General features: G+C 42.6%; 1 protein-coding gene across 3 annotated transcripts in view; it reads right to left on the minus strand.

Moving 5' to 3' along the window:
* Positions 1–3008: 3008 nt before the first annotated feature.
* Positions 3009–21499, minus strand: part of CPS1 (carbamoyl-phosphate synthase 1) — a 109165-nt gene continuing 90674 nt past the window's right edge. Inside the window, exons 29-38 of one of the 3 annotated variants that reach the window (XM_061344600.1) lie at positions 20625–20702; positions 19910–20017; positions 19151–19240; positions 17660–17830; positions 16219–16293; positions 12786–12884; positions 8326–8385; positions 6717–6829; positions 6043–6172; positions 3009–4786 (exon numbers count right to left, since the gene is read on the minus strand). In XM_061344600.1, coding sequence (XP_061200584.1) covers positions 4688–4786; positions 6043–6172; positions 6717–6829; positions 8326–8385; positions 12786–12884; positions 16219–16293; positions 17660–17830; positions 19151–19240; positions 19910–20017; positions 20625–20702 — 1023 coding nt within the window. In that variant the 3' untranslated portion in view covers positions 3009–4687. The remainder of the gene's footprint in view (positions 4787–6042; positions 6173–6716; positions 6830–8325; positions 8386–12785; positions 12885–16218; positions 16294–17659; positions 17831–19150; positions 19241–19909; positions 20018–20624; positions 20703–21499) is intronic. The other 2 variants (XM_061344595.1, XM_061344607.1) reach the window with 2 other exon arrangements.

The following is a 21499-nucleotide window of genomic DNA, read 5'->3' on the forward strand; positions in this document are numbered from 1 at the left end:
CAACTCTGCAGACCGACAAAAACCCATATCCATAGAGTTGAAGAAACTCCATGTTATAGGAGAAAAAACTTGACCTTTAATAACAAGAAACTTTCCCTTGGAGAAAGAATTATGCCAGAACTACAAACTCTTAGCACTTCTTGCAGCTCCCTGTGAAACAGAGGCATTTGCTACTCTTGGATACTGTCTTAGGTGATCCAGAGCATTTATCCAAGATATGGTAATCCCAAAGCACTAACATTGCTCCCTAGCAATTATTCCTTTTTTCCCCAAAGTACATTATCATAAAGCTTGAATATCATTCTTAACAAATGCTTTTGTCTCTCAGTTTCATCTATGACAAACTTCCTTGAGTTTCTCTCAACTGGTATTATCAGTCTGCAGGGTTCAATATATCTTAATTATGAGGTTGGGTGAGAGTTTAGCCTACCAAGTTAATGACAGAATATCATGTTCTCCATTTAATTAGGATATATTAAAAGGTTCATATTTAATCCTCTTCAATGCAAGGGTGAAACAAATGTTACAGTGTAACTAGATTATTTCCTAAAAATTACATTAGGCTATTTTAGACACTGGGATGCAGAAGGAAGAAAAACCAGAAGCTTTGGGTACCATTTGGCAGCTGACAGTTGTAGAATAGCAGATTTCAATGTCCTGGCTATAGAAGTAGCATTCATGTGGCATGGCAGCACCTCCTGTCTTTGCTGAGATGACAACAGCACTAATTCTGTCTGCTGAAAGGTTCCCAAGGTCCATGGCTACTCTAACTACAATTTGGTGTTACAAACACTGTAAACAGCAGGAGCCAGAGATGCTGTCTCCTTTTACCACCTCATCTTGGCTGTTGCATGAGCCCACCCTCCTGCTAGTGGTTGTTCACATTTGAGTGGGATACAGGCAGCAGGCATGCATCCAGCTGCTGGTATTGCACACACACTGTGGTTGTGGGATTTAGTATAGTGCCAACTTCCAATCCCTTCCCGACTTTTATAGATCACAAGATACGGAGGTGCTAAACTCCCAGCCAGACTCCTAGATGCTTTTGATGCAAGCACAGAGAACCAAAGCACAAATAGGCTTTTAATCCTTGAGAGTGCAAAATATACTTGGTATGTGGGGGAAAGAGAAAAAGATGCCTTCCAGCCTGGTGGCAACATCCAGTCCAGGAAAACTCAGAGACCTGCAAGCCAAACAAGACTTACTTCTCTGCTCACTGCCAAGATCATGGTGTCTTTCCTACTTGACTACTTCCTAGGACTTTTAGAAACCTGATTTTCACTGTTTCAAGTGGCCTCAGAGTAAAGAGGTTTCTTAAAGCTCTTTACTATTTTTCCTTATTTATATAAAGCATAACCTTTCATCTCTCTGTTTTAGTTCCTCTACCAGGCAGAAATAAGTTGTCTTCACTCTCTTTCATTCTTTCTTCTTGCCTTCAACATGCTGAACTATCGCTGCTTTGCTACTAACCCTGCAGCTTGTGCCTGAGCCATCTTCATATGATTTAAATGGTGCTAATGGCAGAAGAGTAAATCCAGGAAGGTGATCAACTGGATAAAGAGCCTGGCCTCAGTATTCAGCAGTGCCTCCTGGGAAACAGAGTCTCCAGAGCCTCCCAGCCCTTGGCACACTTGGAGAGCTATGGCTCCAGGCTGACTACCAAGAAAAAGAAACAAGTCTCTCTTACTAAAACTCAGGTCCCTTCACATTTCACCATGGCTTTTGCCAACTTTTCTTGTGCTTATCTCAAAAGCTGTGCTCTGGACTGTCTCCTGCATCTTCATATGTCTCTTTATCAACAGTAAAAAAGAATAAAGTTACTTGACTGCTCATAGATTAGTGAATTTCTTGCTCTGAACAGCATCCCCTTCCATCTGTCACTGTCACCCTCCCCAAGACTAATAAGAAACAGACATTTATAAAGAAGATCTGTTGAAAGCAATGCTGAGCTTTGCACAAAGGGTATTAATTGCAACCTTTTTTTGTAGCTCTGCACTGATCCCAACAATAGATACCTCAAAATCTTTCCCTATAGTGTCCATACCTTCATTACACAAAAAAGTAAAGCACACTGAGAAACAAAGTCAAACAACTCTCAGTGTTTGCACACTGTAAACTGGAAGATGGTTTCTTCGCTTTTTTTTGCCCATGGTATGAGTTACGAGTTCCATCTTGCATCAGTTAGAGCAAAAAGAGCTTCTTTTCTTCAACAGGGGAAGTGGATGAGACACCAAAGGGAGGTGGAGGAAAAGACAGCACAGGGGATAGTGTAGATACAGATGGGTCTGATTAAGGGTGGAAGGACATCAGTGTCACCTGCTTCAGGAGAGTGGGGAAATGACCAGTGTTTAGCACCAGGAACAAAACATTATCACTACATAATTACAGAGTACTCAATATATATTCAGCCCTGGTGTGTTTTCCTACTAAATTCCACTATAATTATGTGAGAGTCTGTGGACACCAAAGGAGCTGCAGTTTAAGTATCTGCAGCTGCTGCAATAAGTAACAACAGGAATGTGTAAAGCCAGACTGGATGTGGTTCCGGGCAACGTGAGCTAGTTGAAGGTGTCCCTACTCATTGCACGGGGTTGGAGTAGATGAGCTTTGCAGGTCCCTTCCAACCCAAACCATTCTATGATGCTATGTATACACAGATACACATACACTGACACTGTCAGGTATAGTCAGGAGCATGTTTAAGAACTTTAGAAGCAAAAACTGACAGCCCCTTCTTTAAAGTTATCATCTCTCCAATGTTTCCTTGCCCCCTACTCTATCACTTGGCTCCTCACATTTCACATGTCCCTCCTGGGGAACCAGGGCTCCTCCTTTCCCTTCTGTACAAGCAGCTGAAGAGGAAGAGCATTCATTTTGTCCTGCTGCTCTTTCCCCTTCGCTTCCTCACCTGAGGCAAACAGCAGCTCTGCATTAAATGATGCATTCACTGTCAAACACAAGAATGATGGTCTCCTATCAGGCCAGTGCTCATCAATGCTTAAAAATGTATAAATAAATACTTAAAGAAATAAACAGAAGAATCCAGGCCATGCAGAATTCCAGCTGAGCAGCTGTCACAATCCAAGGCATTTATTTCATTTTCAGCTCACAAGAGAAGTGACACAATAAAAGAGGAAGAACAAGAGAATTCTGATGTGTTGCACTGTCACTTTCTCCACTCCTAGAGATAAAGCAGGGTGGGAGGATGTGAGATGACACCAGCTGTTAGTGGGATTTTTGCCACTTAAAATGACATGCAGGATGAACTTCCATGCTGCTTCTCCAACCACCATTAGACATGCATTTCACAACGGAATGGGTGAACATTGATGGCTTTGGGCTCCTCTGCCCAAAGCAGGGGTTTTGGTTTGTTTTTTTTTGTTGTTGGGGTTTTGTGTGTTTGTTGTTTGTTTTTTTCAGTAACACCTCTAACAGTGCAAAGCTCTGTGCATAGCAGGCAGGGTTGTGTTCACCACAAGAGTTAGTACTGAAGAAATGCCCATGACAAGAGCACTTGGGATATCAACCACATCAGAACTTAAGTCCACATCTGGCTCAAAATTTGGTCTTGGCACTTAGCACCTATTTTTCAGAGAGACCCATGGTACCCAAAGGCATCACAGCCTCTGCCCAGTCAGGATTCAGCTGGACAGGATGCTGGGACCTCGAGTCTAGCTCATGCTTTGCCAAGAAAGGTTGGACCAGATGATCCTTAGGGTCCCCTCTAACCTGGTATTCTATGATGCTTTCAGTGCTGATAGCTTCAGGAAAAGCACTGCTGGGTGGTAGCCAGCTCTCATGTCATGACACAAAATGTTGGACAGCCACACACAGAAGTCTAGGGGAGTTCTCCACTTCTGAAGTCTGACAAAAAGCGGAAACAGCCTTTATGTTACAGGGAAAGCCACCTGAATTCAGAAACAGAATTAATAATGGTAACAACAGCCTGAAGGATTGAGCAGAACTTGGAAGCAATTCCAAGACACACACATAACAGCATTCTTCTCCATCAAATCTATAGGCTGAAGATGATGATTCTTGGCCACGGTTACAAACCAAGCAAAACATAGCTGCATAAAGTCTGTCAGCTGTTGTAGGGAGTCATGGGGAATTCCTGTTCCCCTGCCTTTAAAGAGCTCCTATCACACATCATTGTGGCAGGTACCCATGGTACCACTGGGTGGATCAAGCAGCAGCCTGTTACATAGTCATAACATCCTCAATAACCAGCAATGGAAAGGGAAAGATACGTGTCTTTCTATGGGAGTTTCGGGCCAGGCTCTAGTAGTCCAGCATGAGAATAGCTGGGAGTTCGGGCCCAAGGAAGGCATTTCTAAGAAGGAGCAGTCTTGGTTATGAAAAGAAGGAACCAACCCCATGGAGTATCATTTGTATCTCCTTTCATCTCCTCTCCTAGGGTGGTGACTGGACCTAGTAAGTAACTAATACTTGATCCTCTGTGGAAATGGGAAGAAGACGGTGGAGAGGCTGGGTAGAGGATGGTTTTCCACTGAGCCATCTGAAGTATTGGCTAGGACTTAGTTTGTGTGAGTTGGAAATACAATCAGTACAGATGGTATAAAAGACATGGTTATGTATCATGTATTATCAGTTACATGACTGATGTGAGAACCCCTCTGTTTTGTGGTGCCAGAAGCAGTAAAATTGCAGGTTGGAGATAGTTCTTCTATGCAGTACTTCCATTTTCAAACTGTCTGTAGTGGAAGAGACTCCTGGAGTCCAATTTCCCAGAGTATTTGACAGCTTCAGCAAAAAGCTTTGCCACCTGTCAAAATAAAGCAGAGGAGGACTGAGCATTACAAAACCTTCTGCAGAAGATTGGGTAACAGAGCAGGGTCCACACTTCTACACTGTCACCCTGAAACTACCCTATGAAGGTTCAGCCCTTGAGTCCATCCAAATCAATATCAGTTTCAAGGTGACTGTTCATGGCTGTTTCCTCCAGCCCTCTGGAGCCTGCTTGTCCTGCTGGAGAAATGTAGAGGTGCTGGGCTGCTTTGGCAAGACAGCTGTCCCACAAGAGCTATTGTTTCCTCCTACAGCCCAAGCCTTAAAGAGAACACAGGGGTTGTTTCCCTCTCTCAAGCTCAGGGATTAAAACTCTGCAATCAAAAGGGTTCAATGAAATGCATCAAGCAGGTGTGGTAATCAGTTTTGAATGGGGACCCCTGCTCTGTTGTCAGTGTGTGTTTCACTGGTAGGCAAAGGATGGGTCTTCGATTTCCATTCCTGCTAATGATGCTTGGCATTATCCTATGAATTTGCAGCTTGGCATTCCCTATGCTCTCTACTCACTCCAATCACAGCAGAAGATTTCACACAGCTGGACACCAGTTCAAGTCACTGGGTTCCATGTCAGCGCCCACCGAAATCAATGGGAATTTGGCTGTTGTGCTTAATGAGAGCCAGATGAGGCTCTTGTGACAGTCAAAGCCATTTGCAAAGGAAGTCAAGGCACTGCTGGCAGCAGGAGTCCCACTTTGCATTACTAAATATCTCTTCCCCTATCAGTATGTGAAAGGGGTTTATCAGGATCGACAAACACATAATGACTGGCAAGTGGGGACTACAACAGCACAGGCAGCAATTCCACTTGGATGGCATTTTGGAAATGGATTGCCCCAAGGATCATTCAAGAAAGCCTTGCTACATCCTGCTGTAAGGCTTAAGAACCATCCTGGAAAAAACATCCCACAAAAGAACTGTTCCCATGCATAATTTAAACATGTTATAGGCAATCCTGTGCAAGAAGGTTGCTCAGAAGTGAAAATGATACAGGAACAACTACAGCTGCACTACAGGACTCAAGATTGTCTTCATTTTGTGCCGTTGTTTAACTTTGAGCAATGTTATTTTGTATAGGAGCAAAAGGAAAATACATTCAAACCATTGTGTTGCCACGGTTTTCAGGAATGCTGCTATTTGTCAGAGATAATGAGGGTCCCAACACACTGAAATCTGAGGTCACAAGTGCTTGAAAGCTCTTACAGCTAAAAGGAGAAAGAGCAACATGGGAAGTACCTGGAAATTAGTGAGCAGAGCAATCCCGCTGTCGATGGCCATCCTCCGGATCACATAATTATCATGGACAAACCTGGTGTTGCTGTTAGGCAGGTTAATGACCAGATCTATTTTCCTATCCCTTACCAGCCTGAAGAGACAATGCACAAGAAAGCATCACAGTGTGTCTTGTGTAATGGAAACCTATGATGAATAAGACAGCCATGGAGGTAAACAACACTGAAAATGTTCCTTTGAGCTTAGTCTCGAGGAGGATTGAGGAGTTAAAGGCACTAAGCTGTGGCTCAGGAGTTTAGGCTGTATTTCTGTTCTATTCAGGTGATACAAAGCAATATTCAACCTGCAAGAAGCTCAGCAGAATTTTGTTAAAGGCATGACTGACTGTCATTAGAGACTAAAATATTCAGATCCCATGTATCCTTGTGTGAAAATGTAACACGGAGCAATACATCCCAGCCCTGTTAAACAGGGCTGTTCAATGAGATGTTCATTAACTAAGCTGAAACCTCCTGCTGTGGCAATTCCAGACAGAATCAGATAAAGCAAGACTTTCAGATTGACTCCGAAGTTCCGTTAAATCGCTATCATTGATCTTTATAGAGCCAACAATTTGCCCCTTCTATTTGCTGTCCTGGACGTTAACACAAGTTTGACAAGGTGGGTATTACTCTTACCTCCTGATCGGAGGGAGGCTTGGACTCTGGCTTTCCTGTGATGGCCATGCCACAGGATTTGCTGGGATACCATTAGCATTGAGCCACTCTGAGGTTGCTTCTGTGGCATAAAGCTGTTAAGGGAAAAAAGGTTACTTACTGTGTGCTTTGTAATACCCAAACTGTTCATTTACTGCATGTGGGTCTGACCCAATACACAGCCTGCTTGTCAGAGCTGATTTTGGATGGCATTTTTCATCACAAGGGTGTCTCTCCATACAGAGACACACACAGAGAACAGCATGACTTTCTCATCTCTCTGTTGTCTGTGATTTGCCAATGGATGATAGTCAATGAATGGTCATAACACATTCAGAAGCAGTTAAGTGGCTTAGGAAAACCTAAATCCCTCTGACATTCAATGGGGCTTAAGTTCAGTCTCTTGTAATTTTGCTCTTTTTTGGCCTAGGCACCAAGCTTTGAAAGGCAGAGCTGTAAATCCATAAATCCAGTATCTACACTAATGCCACTGAGGAAAATAGCACTCAAATACTCTCACCAATCTTCTGTGGCTGCGTTGTCAGTTATGTTTCAGTAGGGATATGGATGCAAAATTATGCAGAAGAGTTACAAGAGGGATGTAAACACCATCAAAAGCTGTCTGTAGCTTATGAGTAGTACTAAAGATGAAGCACTGGAAAGACCTCCTCCACACAAAAGACTTCCCCTTCCTCTCCCCCTATCATATGTGGCATCCTGTTGGCACTTTTGTGTCTTGTAGAGCTTAGAGGAGTTTTATGCTGGGTTTGGCCTGGAGAGAGCTCATTTTCTTTATAGCAGCTGGCATGGGGCTGTGTTTTGGATCTGTGCTGAAAACAGCATTGATAACACAGAGATGGTTTTGTTACAACTGAGCAATGCTTACATAGAGCCAAGGTGTTTTCTGCTCCTCACACCACCCTACCAGTCAGCAGACTGGGGGTGCACAAGGAGTTGGAAGGGGACACAGCCAGGACAGCTGATCCCAACTGACCAAAGGAATATCCCAGACCATGTGGCATCATGCTCAGCACATAGAGATGGAGTAGTAAGAAGGGGGACATTCAAATTGATGGTGTTTGTCTTCCCAAGTCACCATTATGGGTGATGGAGCCCTGCTCTCCTGGACATGGCTGAACACCTGCCTGTGATGGGAACTGGTGAATGAATTCCTTGGTTTGCTTTGCGTGTGTGGGGAGCTTTTGCTTTACCTACTCCATCTCCATCCATGAGTTTTCTCACTTTCACCCTTCGAGTTCTCTCCCCATCCCACTGGGGGCAGTGAGTGGCTGTGTGGGGCTGAGCTGCTGGCTGGGCTTAAACCACAAGTTTGTAACACAAAATCCTGGCTGCAGGCTGACAGCAAAGCCAGGGTTGTTCTTTCCCTCATGACAGTCCCCTATGTTCAACTAAACAATCATGAAAACTTCTGGTTTACAGATCACTTGGCTAAAAAACCTGTTGTACTTCAAAAAAACATCTTTTTTTCCTCTACCTCCAAATAAATTCCAGTGTTCTCCATTTCTATAGCAGGCTGAGGACATTTCAGATTTTGAAAATACTCTAGCTTCAAATAACTTAAAGAACCTACCTTAAAGCCTTCCTTATGCAGCAGTTCTGCTACACTGAGGAATCTGGGGCGGAAGGACTTCTGGAAAAGGAAATTTATAATGCGTATTTACATACCCAGACCTAACATCATTTGGAAGTAAAGATAAGAGGACCTCATGTAGGCATCTGCACTTGAACAAGCCATTTTGGAGCTACAGGTGAGTGAAAATTTGAACCCAGCATAACATTCTTCAGGATGCTGGAGGTGCAGCAATGCAAAGATCAGATGCAACACATGCCCTTCTCAATGCCAAGGCAGGGCAAACCTTGCTTTTACCCTTAGCCTAGCCTGGCCATTTGCAAGTAAGATTACTGCAAGCTCCCTTGTCACTGCTGGAGCTACTCATAGCTTAACCTTTATGGGCAAGAGCGCAATATTTTGATATTCTGAAGGGTGAATGATTTCCTATGAAGAAAGGGAAATAACAAGGGTTTTCTGAGCACTCTGCAAAGAGCCTTATTCTGAAAGCCATCTCATTCTGTACACTAACTGGAAAATATAAATACACAATGTGACAGGGTTGGCAGCTTCCCAGTCAGAGAGAATGGCTCTGCCTTCTGGTCAGGGTCAGGCTTTCACAACACTATTATAAACTTCTATCAAACATGTACTGAACACTTGTGACACATAAAACAGTCTCTCCATGGAAAGAAATTACAGCTGTCAGCCTCCATCCGAGCTGCCTCAGATTTACAAGCTCCCTGAAAGAACCTGTGTAAGAAACCATTAGTTACTAAAGGTGAAACGTACAAGCAGATTTATGTAGTGGGAGATATTTATTGTAGGTGAATTGTACCCTTTTCCTTTATCAGGAACATTCTATTTCATATAACCTCTCTCCAGCATGCCTTGCTATTCGTGAAGGGTTACATCTTCAGTTAATTCAATACCGCTACACCAGTTCTCACTGAGTTTCAACTCAAAATGAAGCCCACTCATCTCCTGTGATAATCTTGAATCCTGTATTCAAATGCAGCGTGGAGCCTGCAGAAACTCTGCTGTGTAAGGAACCAAGGCAGAAGGTTACCTTGAAACAACAGACTGGGAGTGCTGAGATTTAAAAATAAAATACTCCATCAATGCTTTCTGCATCTTGTGGTCACCAGCACAGATGTAAGACAGATGCACTCCATCCCAGAGATATCACTGAATAGCCCAATCAGGGAAGAAAGTAAAATGAGCTTTTCAACTCCTCTTGCGTAAAATATAAATTGTTTAATGGCAGGCTCAGGGTTTCAGCATCATGGATTTCTCCAGATTGTGAAAAGAGGTCAGACCATCAACTTGTATAAACTGGCACGGATTCATCTGTCTAATGAGAAAGCCATTCTCCATTTACCATGACAGAGTCTCAGGCCTTTAAAATCCGGTGGAACCTTGACCCATGCAATGTCAGAGTGCTCACAAGGGAAGGACACCCCAGTGGGCTCATGGTCCTGGCTGGCTGCCCAACCTGCCTTGTGCTGTCCCACAGACCTCAGTGAGTGCTTGCCTGTTTGACCCTGAGGAGGATTGCTTTGTTAGCAACATAATCCTAGTAGGATTACCACTGGAACTGCAACCTGTAAGCACATCAATGTGGGAGCCCCTCAGTAAGGCTGGATTCATTATTGGAACCTGTTTGGAGCGCAGAATGCAGCACAGTCATTGGACTCTTGATTTGCAAACTACCCCACAGTGAAATCAAGATCTCCCTCTCTACTATGGTTAACTACATCTATTTGATGCCTTCAAGAAGGAAGCCTCCTCTCACCTCAAACATAATCAAGGTGCAGGATACCAAACAACACAAATATGTTGAGTCTAGACACCTTTACGGGAAACAGAGTTCAAGACCATTTCATAGAATCATACAATAGTTAGGGTTGGAAAGGACCTTAAGATCATCAAGTTCCAACCCCCCTGGCATGGGCAGGGACACCTCCCACTAAACCATGTCACCCATTTGGCTTCTTATTTCTCTGCCTGCAAATGTTAGAAGTCCAGTCTAAAAATCAGAGCAAGCTGCTAGTCATGGAGCAATGAAACCTCCAAAAGCAGGATATGTTTGGAGTTCATCATCCACTGCAGATGGAACATTGCACCTTCCTCAAAGACAACCAAGTGGGCTGATGTATGTGGTCCTGATAAGGACCAGCTGCAAGTGCACCAGAACAGCTTGCAGAAACCATCCTGCAGTTAGAAAGCCAAGGACCTCTGCCTGGGGAGACACCTGCACCCTGTCACCCCCTCACAACGACATTTAAACACTGATTGTGGAGAGGGGTGACCTGGCATCTGTCCTTCTGAGCCTGTATTTCCCCTCTGAGGACACACTGACAGCTTTGCCTCTTTGAGTAAATGACCCCATGTTTGTGATTAAAATGAGAACAAGGCTGCCGGTGTTCACAACCCACCTTATGTCCCATTCCTTGTTTCTGAAGTGAGAGGCTCCCCTTTCCTCCAGCCCTTCCTTCAGGGAAGACCACTCATAGGCTACACTTCAGGTCTAGGTCAGGATTTCAACCTTCCCTTCTTACAAGACTTTGTTTCCCCTCTGTTTCAAAACAAACCGTTGAAAAGGAGGCAGGTGACAAACTTCAGAGCTGTGAGGGAGCAATCCGTGGTTCTCAGCATTAACTTTACACTTCTTGTGTTGGAGTTTAATTATGTAAGAAATATGCTGAGATGAAGAGAGACCTTTATGTGATTGATCTGTTGTTTCCAAGGGTATTTTGCAAGAAAATGAACTGTAAACCACTCATTAAAGAGGACAGAATCTTGTTCCTTTTAACAGGTTTGGGAGGTTGAGTTTTTGAGGTTGTTTTACCATTTTCTTCCCCTTCTTATTTTTGTTAAGACCTTTGTACGAAAAACATTTGGCTCAGTTTAGCAGATACTGACACAGAACCTACATAAACGCTTTCTATAGCTAAAATTACTCTCTGCTGCCTGTTCACTTTTAGATGCTATCAGGAAAATAAGCTTAAATTTTAAACACTGCGCTCTATCCTTTTATTTTCTTCTCCTGGGTTTTATTTTCCCCTTTTTCAAATGCTGGTTTAAAATGTGCAGTGATTAGATATACAGTAGACGTACAGCACCAACTGCCCAGAGTTTCATACTGAACTTTTACACTTTATCTAGGCAGCAAGCAAAGACTTTTCTGCTAATCTGAGGTATCTTAGAGCAACAGCTCCAATATGCAGATGTGTGTACACACGTGTATATTTAAGGACAAAGCAGTAATCTGTGTTAGCAGAAGTCATGTTCCATTCTGGTCACTTTTCATGCACTTCCTTCACATCCTCTGCTGGCACAGGCAGCCCAACACGTTTTTCACACCCCATTTGTCTGACAGGAAAATTCATCTATTCTATTTGTTTTATTGGCTTTATGCAATCCTGTAGGACATAAGCTTCTTACAAGCAGTAATACCTAACCCCCTGAAGTCCAAGCTCTATTCCAGTATGGAATCATTGGACCTGCAGAACATGTGTCTGAGAGGAAGTCTGAGAGAGAGCTCTGACAAGACACAGAAACCAGAAACACTATTTCACAAATGTAGCATTGGTCCTTCTTTTCTGAGCTACTGACTCCTAGCTGACAGGAGCTGCATGGTAGGGAGCAATATTGGTCATGCACCATCATCAAACAGGGAAAGGAACAGTGGCAGCCATGCCTCTAGGCAGCCAGGAAAGCAGGCTGCAGGGTGAAGACTGCTGTCCTTTAATCTCTTGCCCTACTGCACTCAAGTATATTCCCACCATGACTCCAGCAAGGAGAGGATCATGACAGCATCGTACCTGGTGGAGGTCTTATTGCCTGATAGTGGTATAACTATAGTATAACACCAAAAACTATCCCATAACACTCTAAAAAACATAAAATCACAGAATGGTTTGGGTTGGAAAGGACCTTAAGATCATCCAGTTCCAACCCCCCCGCCATGGACAGAGGTACATTCCCCTAAACCAGGTTGCTCCGAGCCCTGTCCAACCTGGCCTTGAACACTGCCAGGGATGGAGCATTCACAGCTTCCTTGGGCAACCTGTTTTGATGGCATGATGGCAGTATCATGTTTTCAATAGTCAGATGATGCTACAGGTCTGCCTGGAATGAAATGGAAAGCTCAGTAGGTCTAGCTTCGCAGTATCAAACTGCCTCACCATTCTGGGGGGATGGAGGAGGACTGGTTTCAAAAAGGCAAGAGACAATGTGCATATGAAGGGAGTTTATACATTAGGATTGGAAAGTAACATCCTCGGGGTGCCCATCTGGGATAAAGTAAGGAAGGGGCTCTGAGTTCTAGCTGGGACATTACTCTGAACTCAAGGGTATCTTCTTCAAGATGGATTGCCAAGAAACATATTTAAGCCATACACTTGAATGAAAACAAGGCAACAGCTACTGAGTTTCTCTGTGTCAGTCCTTTCTCAGATTTGATTTTCAGGACTCACCTGGATTCCAATCAAAATTCCTTCCTTAGGAAATGTAAACCCAGTGGCAAGCATAGCCTTCTGGAAGGCAGAATACACATCCTCCCCAAAGCATGCGACCTGGCAAAGAAACAAAGAGGGCAGCATGAGGGGAAAAACCCAAACCAACCCAAACCCACTCCTTTAAAAGGAAACAGGATGAATTCTTTAAATAGGCTTTTTTGACTGCACCACAATCAGACAGCTTTTGTATGAAGCCTGCAGGCGGGGGGATCAGAAAATCACTGCAGACAAATCTCATCATTTTAATGAAGCAATAATGAAGGAATCAGCAATGTTTTAGTTTCAAACAGCACACCAAGGAGTAACAACAATTGATTCTGCTGAGTTATGGGAATGCTGTACACAGCCTCTGCTTCGATCTTTGGGAGTACACTGCAAATTGTTGAATGTTACATAATGCTAAAACAGCAGTGAGTGTTCTGCAGGCAGGCACGGTGCACTGTGCGCACACTGCAAATGGGGCTAAGACGGCAGTGCTGCCAGGTACTTCTGGCCTTTGTTGTGAGTAAACCACGTTATAAAAGATACATTTTCCATTTGAAGTCCACAGATGTATGAAATTCAAGTAAAAATCACAGAATGGTTTGTTTTGAAAGGGACCTTAAAGCTCATCCAGTTCCAACCTCCTGCCACGGGCAGGGACACCTTCCACTAGAGCAGGTTGCTCCAAGCCTCTGTGTCCAACCTGGCCTTGAACACTGCCAGGGATGGGGCAGCCACAGCTTCTCTGGGCACCCTGTGCCAGCGCCTCAGCACCCTCACAGGGAAGAAATTCTGCTTAAGAGCTCATCTCAATCTCTGACAGGTGAAAGCCATTTCCCCTTGTCCTGTTGCTACATGCCCTTGTAAAAAGTCCCTCTCCAGTTTCCTTGTAGGCCCCCTTTAGGCACTGGAAGAAAAGAACAAAGCAATCATGCTAAATCATAGTAGTTTATTTTATATAAACTAAAACTTGATAAAGAAATCAATACAAATAATTTAGCAGTTCACCATCATTCAGAACTGCCTGTGGAGCTCAGTTGCTCACAGGTGGTAATGATCTTCTGAAGGAACTAAATTGTGTCCCTTACTAAACTTTGGGATTCTGATGACAAAGAGAGGAATGCACGAATGTTTGTGAAAGTTAAAAATGACAAAAAGAAAACAAAATGAAAAGCCAACCAAACCAATCCTCACTTTTCCTGACCAGTTACATACGTCTTGAAAATCAGAAGCAGAAACGGCCACATACTTTTCTCTTTGAAATAACAAATCTACACACAGAGATAGGATAAAGGTGCTGATGAAGAATTGCTGTCCCATTTTCCTCTTATGGTCCTTCCCATCACAAAGTGAGCCCTCACATTCATGAGCTATTACCATGGTGAGCAGAAACAAGTATTTCATGGTGTGAGAACGATAACTGATGATTTGCCAGATTTTGTGCATTAATAAAAGAGCAATGAAACAAATAAACATCCCACTAGGGAATCACAGGCTGGTTTGGGTTGGAAGGGACCTTAAAGCTTATCTAGTTCAAACCCATTGCCATGGGCAGGGACACCTTCCACTAGAGCAGGTTGTTCAAATAATGACAACTAGTATGTCAGCTTTTCTCTAAACACTCATCCTTGAGTATTCAGGCTGTTCTGCAGTGTATCTGGCTGAGGGACTGCATATGTCCTGGACTGCAGGGCAGTAGACAGCCTTGTAAGGCTTGGAGCAGGGTTTTCCAGCCTGCCAGGAGAGGTTTATTATGGTGTAGTCAAAACAGCCATAATACACCAAGGGACCCCAAGCACTGTGTCTTCTACTGTTGTGGGAACCATGACTTCCAGCAAAATACATCTCTGCCAGACAAATGTGACAAATCCAAGCCCAAACCAAGCCGTGTGTGTGTGAAGAAAGTCTTTGAGGAATAATTGAGCATTTTACCCAAAGCAAGCTATTATCCTTACTTTACTCATAAGAAAGACTTTCATAAATGTCACATTTTATGGCATTTGTGAATATGGATCTTTCCAACTCATAAAAGTTAATAATCCCTTCTTTATGACCAAGGTAATCGCTAACTCCATATAAAGCTCAGAAAAATAATTCTTGCCCTTAGTTACATTTTTATTCTTTTTCTCTTTTTTTGGGGGGGAGGGATGTCTCTCTAGTCAATTTTGTTCTGAAAATAAGGAAGTCCTGAAGTAACTTGGCTTTTATCTGCCCATTAACTACACTGAAAAGAAATCTTCTGCAATACTGATTTCCTACATATTCTGAAGAGTAAAATAAAGTAATTCTAGAGAGATGCAGAAAACCTACAGCTGTTCTTACCTTGCATCTGGATATAGTGCTTTTTCATACTAAAATGATAAGGCTTTCCTAATGAAAGCAGCTCATGCAGACATACCCAAGCTCACATCAAAGGAGCAGCCCAGGCTCTGCCACTTGCCTAGCTGTGGTAGAGCACAGTTAAGCCTAATCTAATTGCCTCAGTATTTAATCACTTCCCAAGTGGGCTTTCTAGCCCAGAACAAGTTTCTTGCTACTCCAACTCTTCTCTACAAATAACAGAACAAGCAAGTCTAAAGATAGCTTGGGTCTATCTACAGATACTATTGACAGCTCACAATAACTCATAAACAAACCTCTTTGTTCTACATGAGTTAATATCTCTTCAACTAACATAGGCAGAAACCTGTACCCCTGGAGGGGTGAGAGCTCCCATCAGTGCTGAGCCTACACAGGAAGAGGAGCAGCTTTGTGCCTTCACAGTGTGCCAAGAGTACACCAGAGACACATGCCAGAAGCAACTCACAGCCCTGCTACAGAAAGAGTGGGTAAACTAGCCCAGTCTCCCCCTCATCCTACTGATAGCCAGTACTGCGGCCATCACATTTTGTTCGCTCTTCCTTGCCTTTTGCACCTAGGGACATGCTTTGATGGTTACCAGGCAACAAGAAAAAATATCACCACGCATATATGTTGCCTTTAAGTAACCAGCACATTCCAAGCCCAAACACTCATGACCTGGAGTCTTGATACTTCTCTTCTGGTATGTGTCAATGGAGGGATTTGAAAGCTGTAAGCATTTGTCTTTTTAGAAACAGATGATTCATAAAACAGATTGACCCACCAAGAACCTCCCAGAACCCAACAGCTCTCAAGATAAACTTATTACAGGCTGTCACACCTATCAGGTCCAGCTCATGGAGCTGACATGCAGGTAAAGAGGGCCATCCAGTGGCTGAATAAACTGGGTTTTCCAGGACAATGTGTTTTCACAGCTATGAAAGATGCTTTCAATTTTCTGAAGAAGCTACAGATGCCATCATGATTCAGGCAGTAATAAGATCACTTCCAAAGATTCATGGTGTTTAAGGCCCCTTGGTTTAAGAAAAAATAGCAAATGAAAAGATACCTCCCCAGTAGAGGCCATTTCACATCGGAGAACAGGGTCAGCATCTCTCAGCCGGGACCAAGAAAACATTGGAGCCTGGTGAAAGGAAGGGGGGGGGAGAAAGAATGAAAATTTAATGGATCTTTTAAAAATATAAAAATCCAGCTACATTTGGAAACGACAGAAAGAGACAGACATGAATCAATCCAAGAAACAGCACTGGTCAAGGCTGGTAAGCAGCTGAGCACTTGGCAAATGAGCTCCCTAAGCATCTTGATGATGGGCTGGAACAAATAAACATGTATTCCACCAATATATCATCCTTCTAACTCTTGCAGTCCTGCTCACGCTCTGATGGCAGATTTCTAATCTGTGGTAGCCCACTATCACTATCATTTTTAGGACACATTTTGAAGCAGAACATCCACACAGAATACATGCCGTATAAAAGGCTTTGTACGGAAGCATTCAGAATATAGTTGGGTTTTCCACTCTGTAGCCAGCATTCCCTGGAGAGACAAAACTCTTGACTGTTAAACTAACCACAATGCAGAAGCCCCAGCTCTAAATATTAGACATTTATGAAAGTAAGTAAGATTCCCAAAAATAAAAAGGTCTCAGACTAGAATTTAAGATAATACTTATCTGTTGTATCAAAATCAAATGTAAAGCTACTTCTAGACTGACTGGCTTGGCAATAATCTGATCTGGCTTAGGCTACAGATCTGGCTTGTATTTTAATAGGTCTGAGTCTTTTATCAGTAGAAGAATGTTAGGTGCTTTCTATGTCCTCAATTTTCACTTGATATGGAAGATATTAAAGCTTCAAAGTGTTTGTAGAAACAATTCTCATTATCCATTGTATTTTCTGCTCTGCTGTTCTAGATTTTTATGATGACGAACCTCAATTAGTCTTTTTCTTCCACTAAGTATTCAAAACAGCTACAGTATACATTGGTACCTTGGGTGCTATATAAGCTTAGTAATTATGAAAAGTAAAATCTTAGCTGAAATTAAAGGACCTGAAATTAAAAGTCTCACTCCCATTTTAACTGGTGGTGTATATAAAGGGGATTCCATGTATTCAACAGGCCATGTCCCAGATCCTGAAGATAAAATTGGAGGGGCACTCAAAACACATGTCCATGCATATATTAGATAGTATTATGAAACAGCCTGAACTTAAGTGTTCAATTCTGCAAGTGCATATTCATTATGTAGTTCATAAACATGATTCAGAGTAGGTCAGAAGTAAGAGATAAAGGAAGATTGATTTTGTTAATAATCACTGGCTAATTTCCCTTCCAGTAAAGTTTCCAACATACATTACCTTTATACAAACTACAAAAGGTCAATTTGGCCTTTGGCCAATGTGCAAATTAATCTTTCTGGCCATTAAAGTACTAATTGCCTGTTAATGCTCTGTTGTGGGGTTTTCTTGGTGTTCTTTTGGAAACCATACCTTAATTCCAACATATCTGGATGGAATAATGGGATGTTCCAATGTGGGGAGGGATGACTCATTAATCTCTTTTCCAATCATCACTTTTGTGGCCACATCAATGAAGTCCACACCCAGAGCCTTGGATACAAAAGGGAAGGAACGTGAAGCCCGCAAATTGCACTCTATCACCTGATGGGATTAAAAAGGAGAAATACCAGTGTCAGACACTGTGCAGTGAAGAAATAGATTGATTCATACTTCTGGAAATCAGCCCTTACTCCTCTTAGTAAAGATGCTCATCAGATTACCACGTAAAAGACACAGAAACTGAATTACAAACAGCAGAGAGGGATGGGTAATGCCCAGCTTGAGATACAAGGAGCCTGATGTTCCGCAACTGAGTTTCATCTCTGTTGTCTGAAAATTAGAACTGAGAGTAATCCAAAATTCACTTTGGAAAATGTGTTGCACTATACCCTCAGGTAATGTGCAAGAGGCATGGAAACTTATGCACAGGCATTAGTTACAGCCTTTAGAAGCCCACTTTGTACTTTTTCCATGGTAATGGCACTTCAGGAATGACAAGAATCCTTACCAATGTGCCTCATCCACATGCAGAAGTCATTCAGTGACCCAAGCAAGAAACAAAGAAGTTCTGTATCCTGCTGAGAAGAGCACCATGGAGTTGTTAGCAAAAGAGGAATCTCTGAGTGAGAATGAAGGATGGCAAGAATAGGTAAGTTAAGACAGAACGGCAAGCACAGCTGAGGGAAAGTAAGGAAGGAAATACTCCAGCCTGCCCCTCTGTAGAGTTTCTGAATAATTACTTTGAAACAGAATCAAGGTGAAGAATGGCAAGTACATTTTTCTCAAGCAATAGCTCAAACAGGATCTTTCACCAATAATGCATCTCTTCTATACCACACATAAGGTTTTCTTTCCATTCACCACTTCCTCAGTCATACTCTGCTCACATTTCTCTGATCTTCTTCCATTAGCAACAGAAAGCCAGCTGCTACTCATGAAGGGTCAGAGGGCTGTGCTTCTGCTGGTGATAGCTACTAGGACTATGGAATTTAGATAAACATCTTAATGGCTTATGTTAAAGGCCTAAACACTTACATTTTCTTGCTTTCTTTCCAATGCTATGGGAGGCTTATTTTAATGATCAAATAGCTAAAAATGAGAGAGGATATCAGAGATCTAAAAGCAATGATGTTCAGTGCATAGGATGAGGCACAGGTCCCAGTGCTGTCCACCATATTCAAAACTGATAATTTCGGGAAAGACAGCACCCCACAGTGAACAACGTCAGACTCACTTCGCCCACCATGCTCTCCCCTATGTAGACAGGGAGAGCTGTGTGATTAGGTGAGCCACACATCATCAGACAAGACAGTCAGAAACCCACAGCTGCCACAGAGTTTCAATGACAGCGAATGCAGCAGCCATGCACCTAATTAGCCAAAGCAGAGCCTGACTTCCTCCAATACCCACAAGAGCTCTTACCATCACATCATTGCCTCGCACCAAGAACTGAATGTTGAATGGACCAGAGATGGCAAAGGCATTTGCAATCTTTTTTGTAGCAGCTTTTACCTATAAAAATAAATAAAAATGTGTGTGTGTATCTATAATAAATCAACCAATCCCATAAAATGAACAGCATCATGTCAAAAAATCACCTCACATCTGGATTCCTTTAAATGTTGTATCTCTCTACTCTAGCATATTTTTTTTCTCTACCCTCATTCTGGCACATTTCATTTAGGAAACGCATTTTGACAACTAAGTCTGTATCACTACGCTGATTCTTGAAGAGGAAAAAAGTCAATGTTAGGTGAAATTCATCCATCCTAATATCCTTTGTGGAAAAACAGGCAGCTAGAAAGTCATACACCTGATCTAATCATTTAAGGACTGTGGGAGAAAACAAGTGGAAAGTGAACTGTGGCATATAAATTAATGAGACAATCCTCTGTTGTTACAGAACCTGGTTTTAAGCCAATGAAACAAAAAAACCTCAGTGAGTCTGAAAGTGTGTATGTCTAACGCTTAAATTAAAGGATGATCAGACGACCCTGTGTACAGTATAGTGAAACCCAGGGAGCACACTGACATTGTACACTTGCACCTATTGCACTGGCCTTTAAAAAAACACTGATGGTTTGTTTTCTCTGTTGGTGACTGAGTTCTCCCAAGCAAAAGGGGAAAGCAGCTTCAAACTCTGATTTTCTTCTCTCTTTTCAGTGCTACTGCAATGCCTACCTTCTCCAAGGCTCCCTGGCTAACAGTCTGTGTGGGTAACATGAGGGTTGCATCTCCAGAGTGAACACCTGCATCTTCCACATGCTCTGAAATAGCATGTGAAATAACCTGCAGACAATAACAAGACACCAGTTAGGCACCTCACCCTCTCTCATGAACTGTTTCCCCATCTCCAGCCCAGTCTCCTGAACAGAGCTGTATCCAAAAGAGAATACAAGGTGGGGGGGAGGGGAGAGAAGGAATTTCCCAATATTTTAGGCCTGAAGCAGACACAAGGCATAGGAAACAGAGGGATGATATTAGTGTCTCTGGTTAAACAAACTGCAAACATGATAAAACCTACCATCATCTGGAGTTCCTAAAGTTACCTTCCTCTCTCTAACGCACTGCGGTAATATCGTAACACATGCTGATACAATCCCCACAAAAGTCATTTGTGAAGCCAATGATTTGTCAATCCAGTAAAAATTATATTCTAAAGGATTTCTTCAAATGGTTAAGCAATACTTTAAAAAAACCTCTATCTATACAATATTGTAGGTTGAGCTTTCCTAGCATGATGTTTTTGAAGCTAAGATTAATTCATCTTTACTTGTTTCTCTGCTCTTCTCAGCATGACTCCATGGCTGTAGAGTAAATCACTGAAACCACACATTTTCGCAAGTCTCTGATCCTGAAAAACAAGCTTAATATTAAAGAAAAGCAAAGTTCTTACTTTTCCTGCCTTAGCTACAGCATCCATTTCCACCTCACGGGCATCTTCAATGAATTTTGTGAGTACCACGGGGTGATCCTGTCATCAAGACAAGATAAAAGAAGACAGTTTTTATTTGAGAGGATCAGGGGACCATCCAAGTGCTCCACTGTTCATTACCAGAAAACCTTTGGAAGCAGAATCACACAAGACCAATCTATTAATACCTTTATTTCCACAGATAAATCAACTTTGCAAAGAAATAATGGAGGGGAACTTGTCGTGATTTCCCCAAAGCCACTGACGAATTAGTCTGAGCTCTCCATAAAGTCACAATGACATGGAAATTTGGGACAAAAGCCACAAAGAGCTTTCAGGTGAGATCATGGCAGAAAGAAGAGAGTGGGACATGTGCATGGATCCAGTGGTCCTTACCTCCATGATCTTCAACTCTTCTTCCCTCTGAGCCTCCCAGCACCTTCCTGTACATAACTGCTTCATAAAGTAATTGATTCTTAGCAGACTTAATGACTTTGAGTAGTGTTTACTACTTTAAAGAGTTTTTTAGGCAACCAATCCATTCCTTTCTCATTTCTCTGCCTGGTTTCCTAAGTCTCCCAGGGAGAGAGTTGCCCTAATTATAGCTGGCCAGGAGCAACCTGTCCCGATTCCCAGTAGGTTGCCTGGTATACAGTTTCCCTTCCTCTTCTTCCTGCTTATTTCTGGGATGCTAGCACACACTTCCCACTCTCCTCTAGTGTTTTCTCCTTCCAGACATTGGCTCCAACAGACAGTTAAAAATCTAATCTACATTCTTCCTAGCCAGCTTTATGTCTCAACATTTTACCTGTCCCAGCCACTATTAACTGCCTGTTATTTATTAGAGAATAAAATGG

The sequence above is a fragment of the Neopsephotus bourkii genome, unplaced genomic scaffold, assembly GCF_033783945.1.
Source record: "Neopsephotus bourkii isolate Nb327-2 ecotype Australia unplaced genomic scaffold, CSIRO-AGI_Nbou_v1 NB_31, whole genome shotgun sequence".
NCBI classification, from domain to species: domain Eukaryota; kingdom Metazoa; phylum Chordata; class Aves; order Psittaciformes; family Psittacidae; genus Neopsephotus; species Neopsephotus bourkii.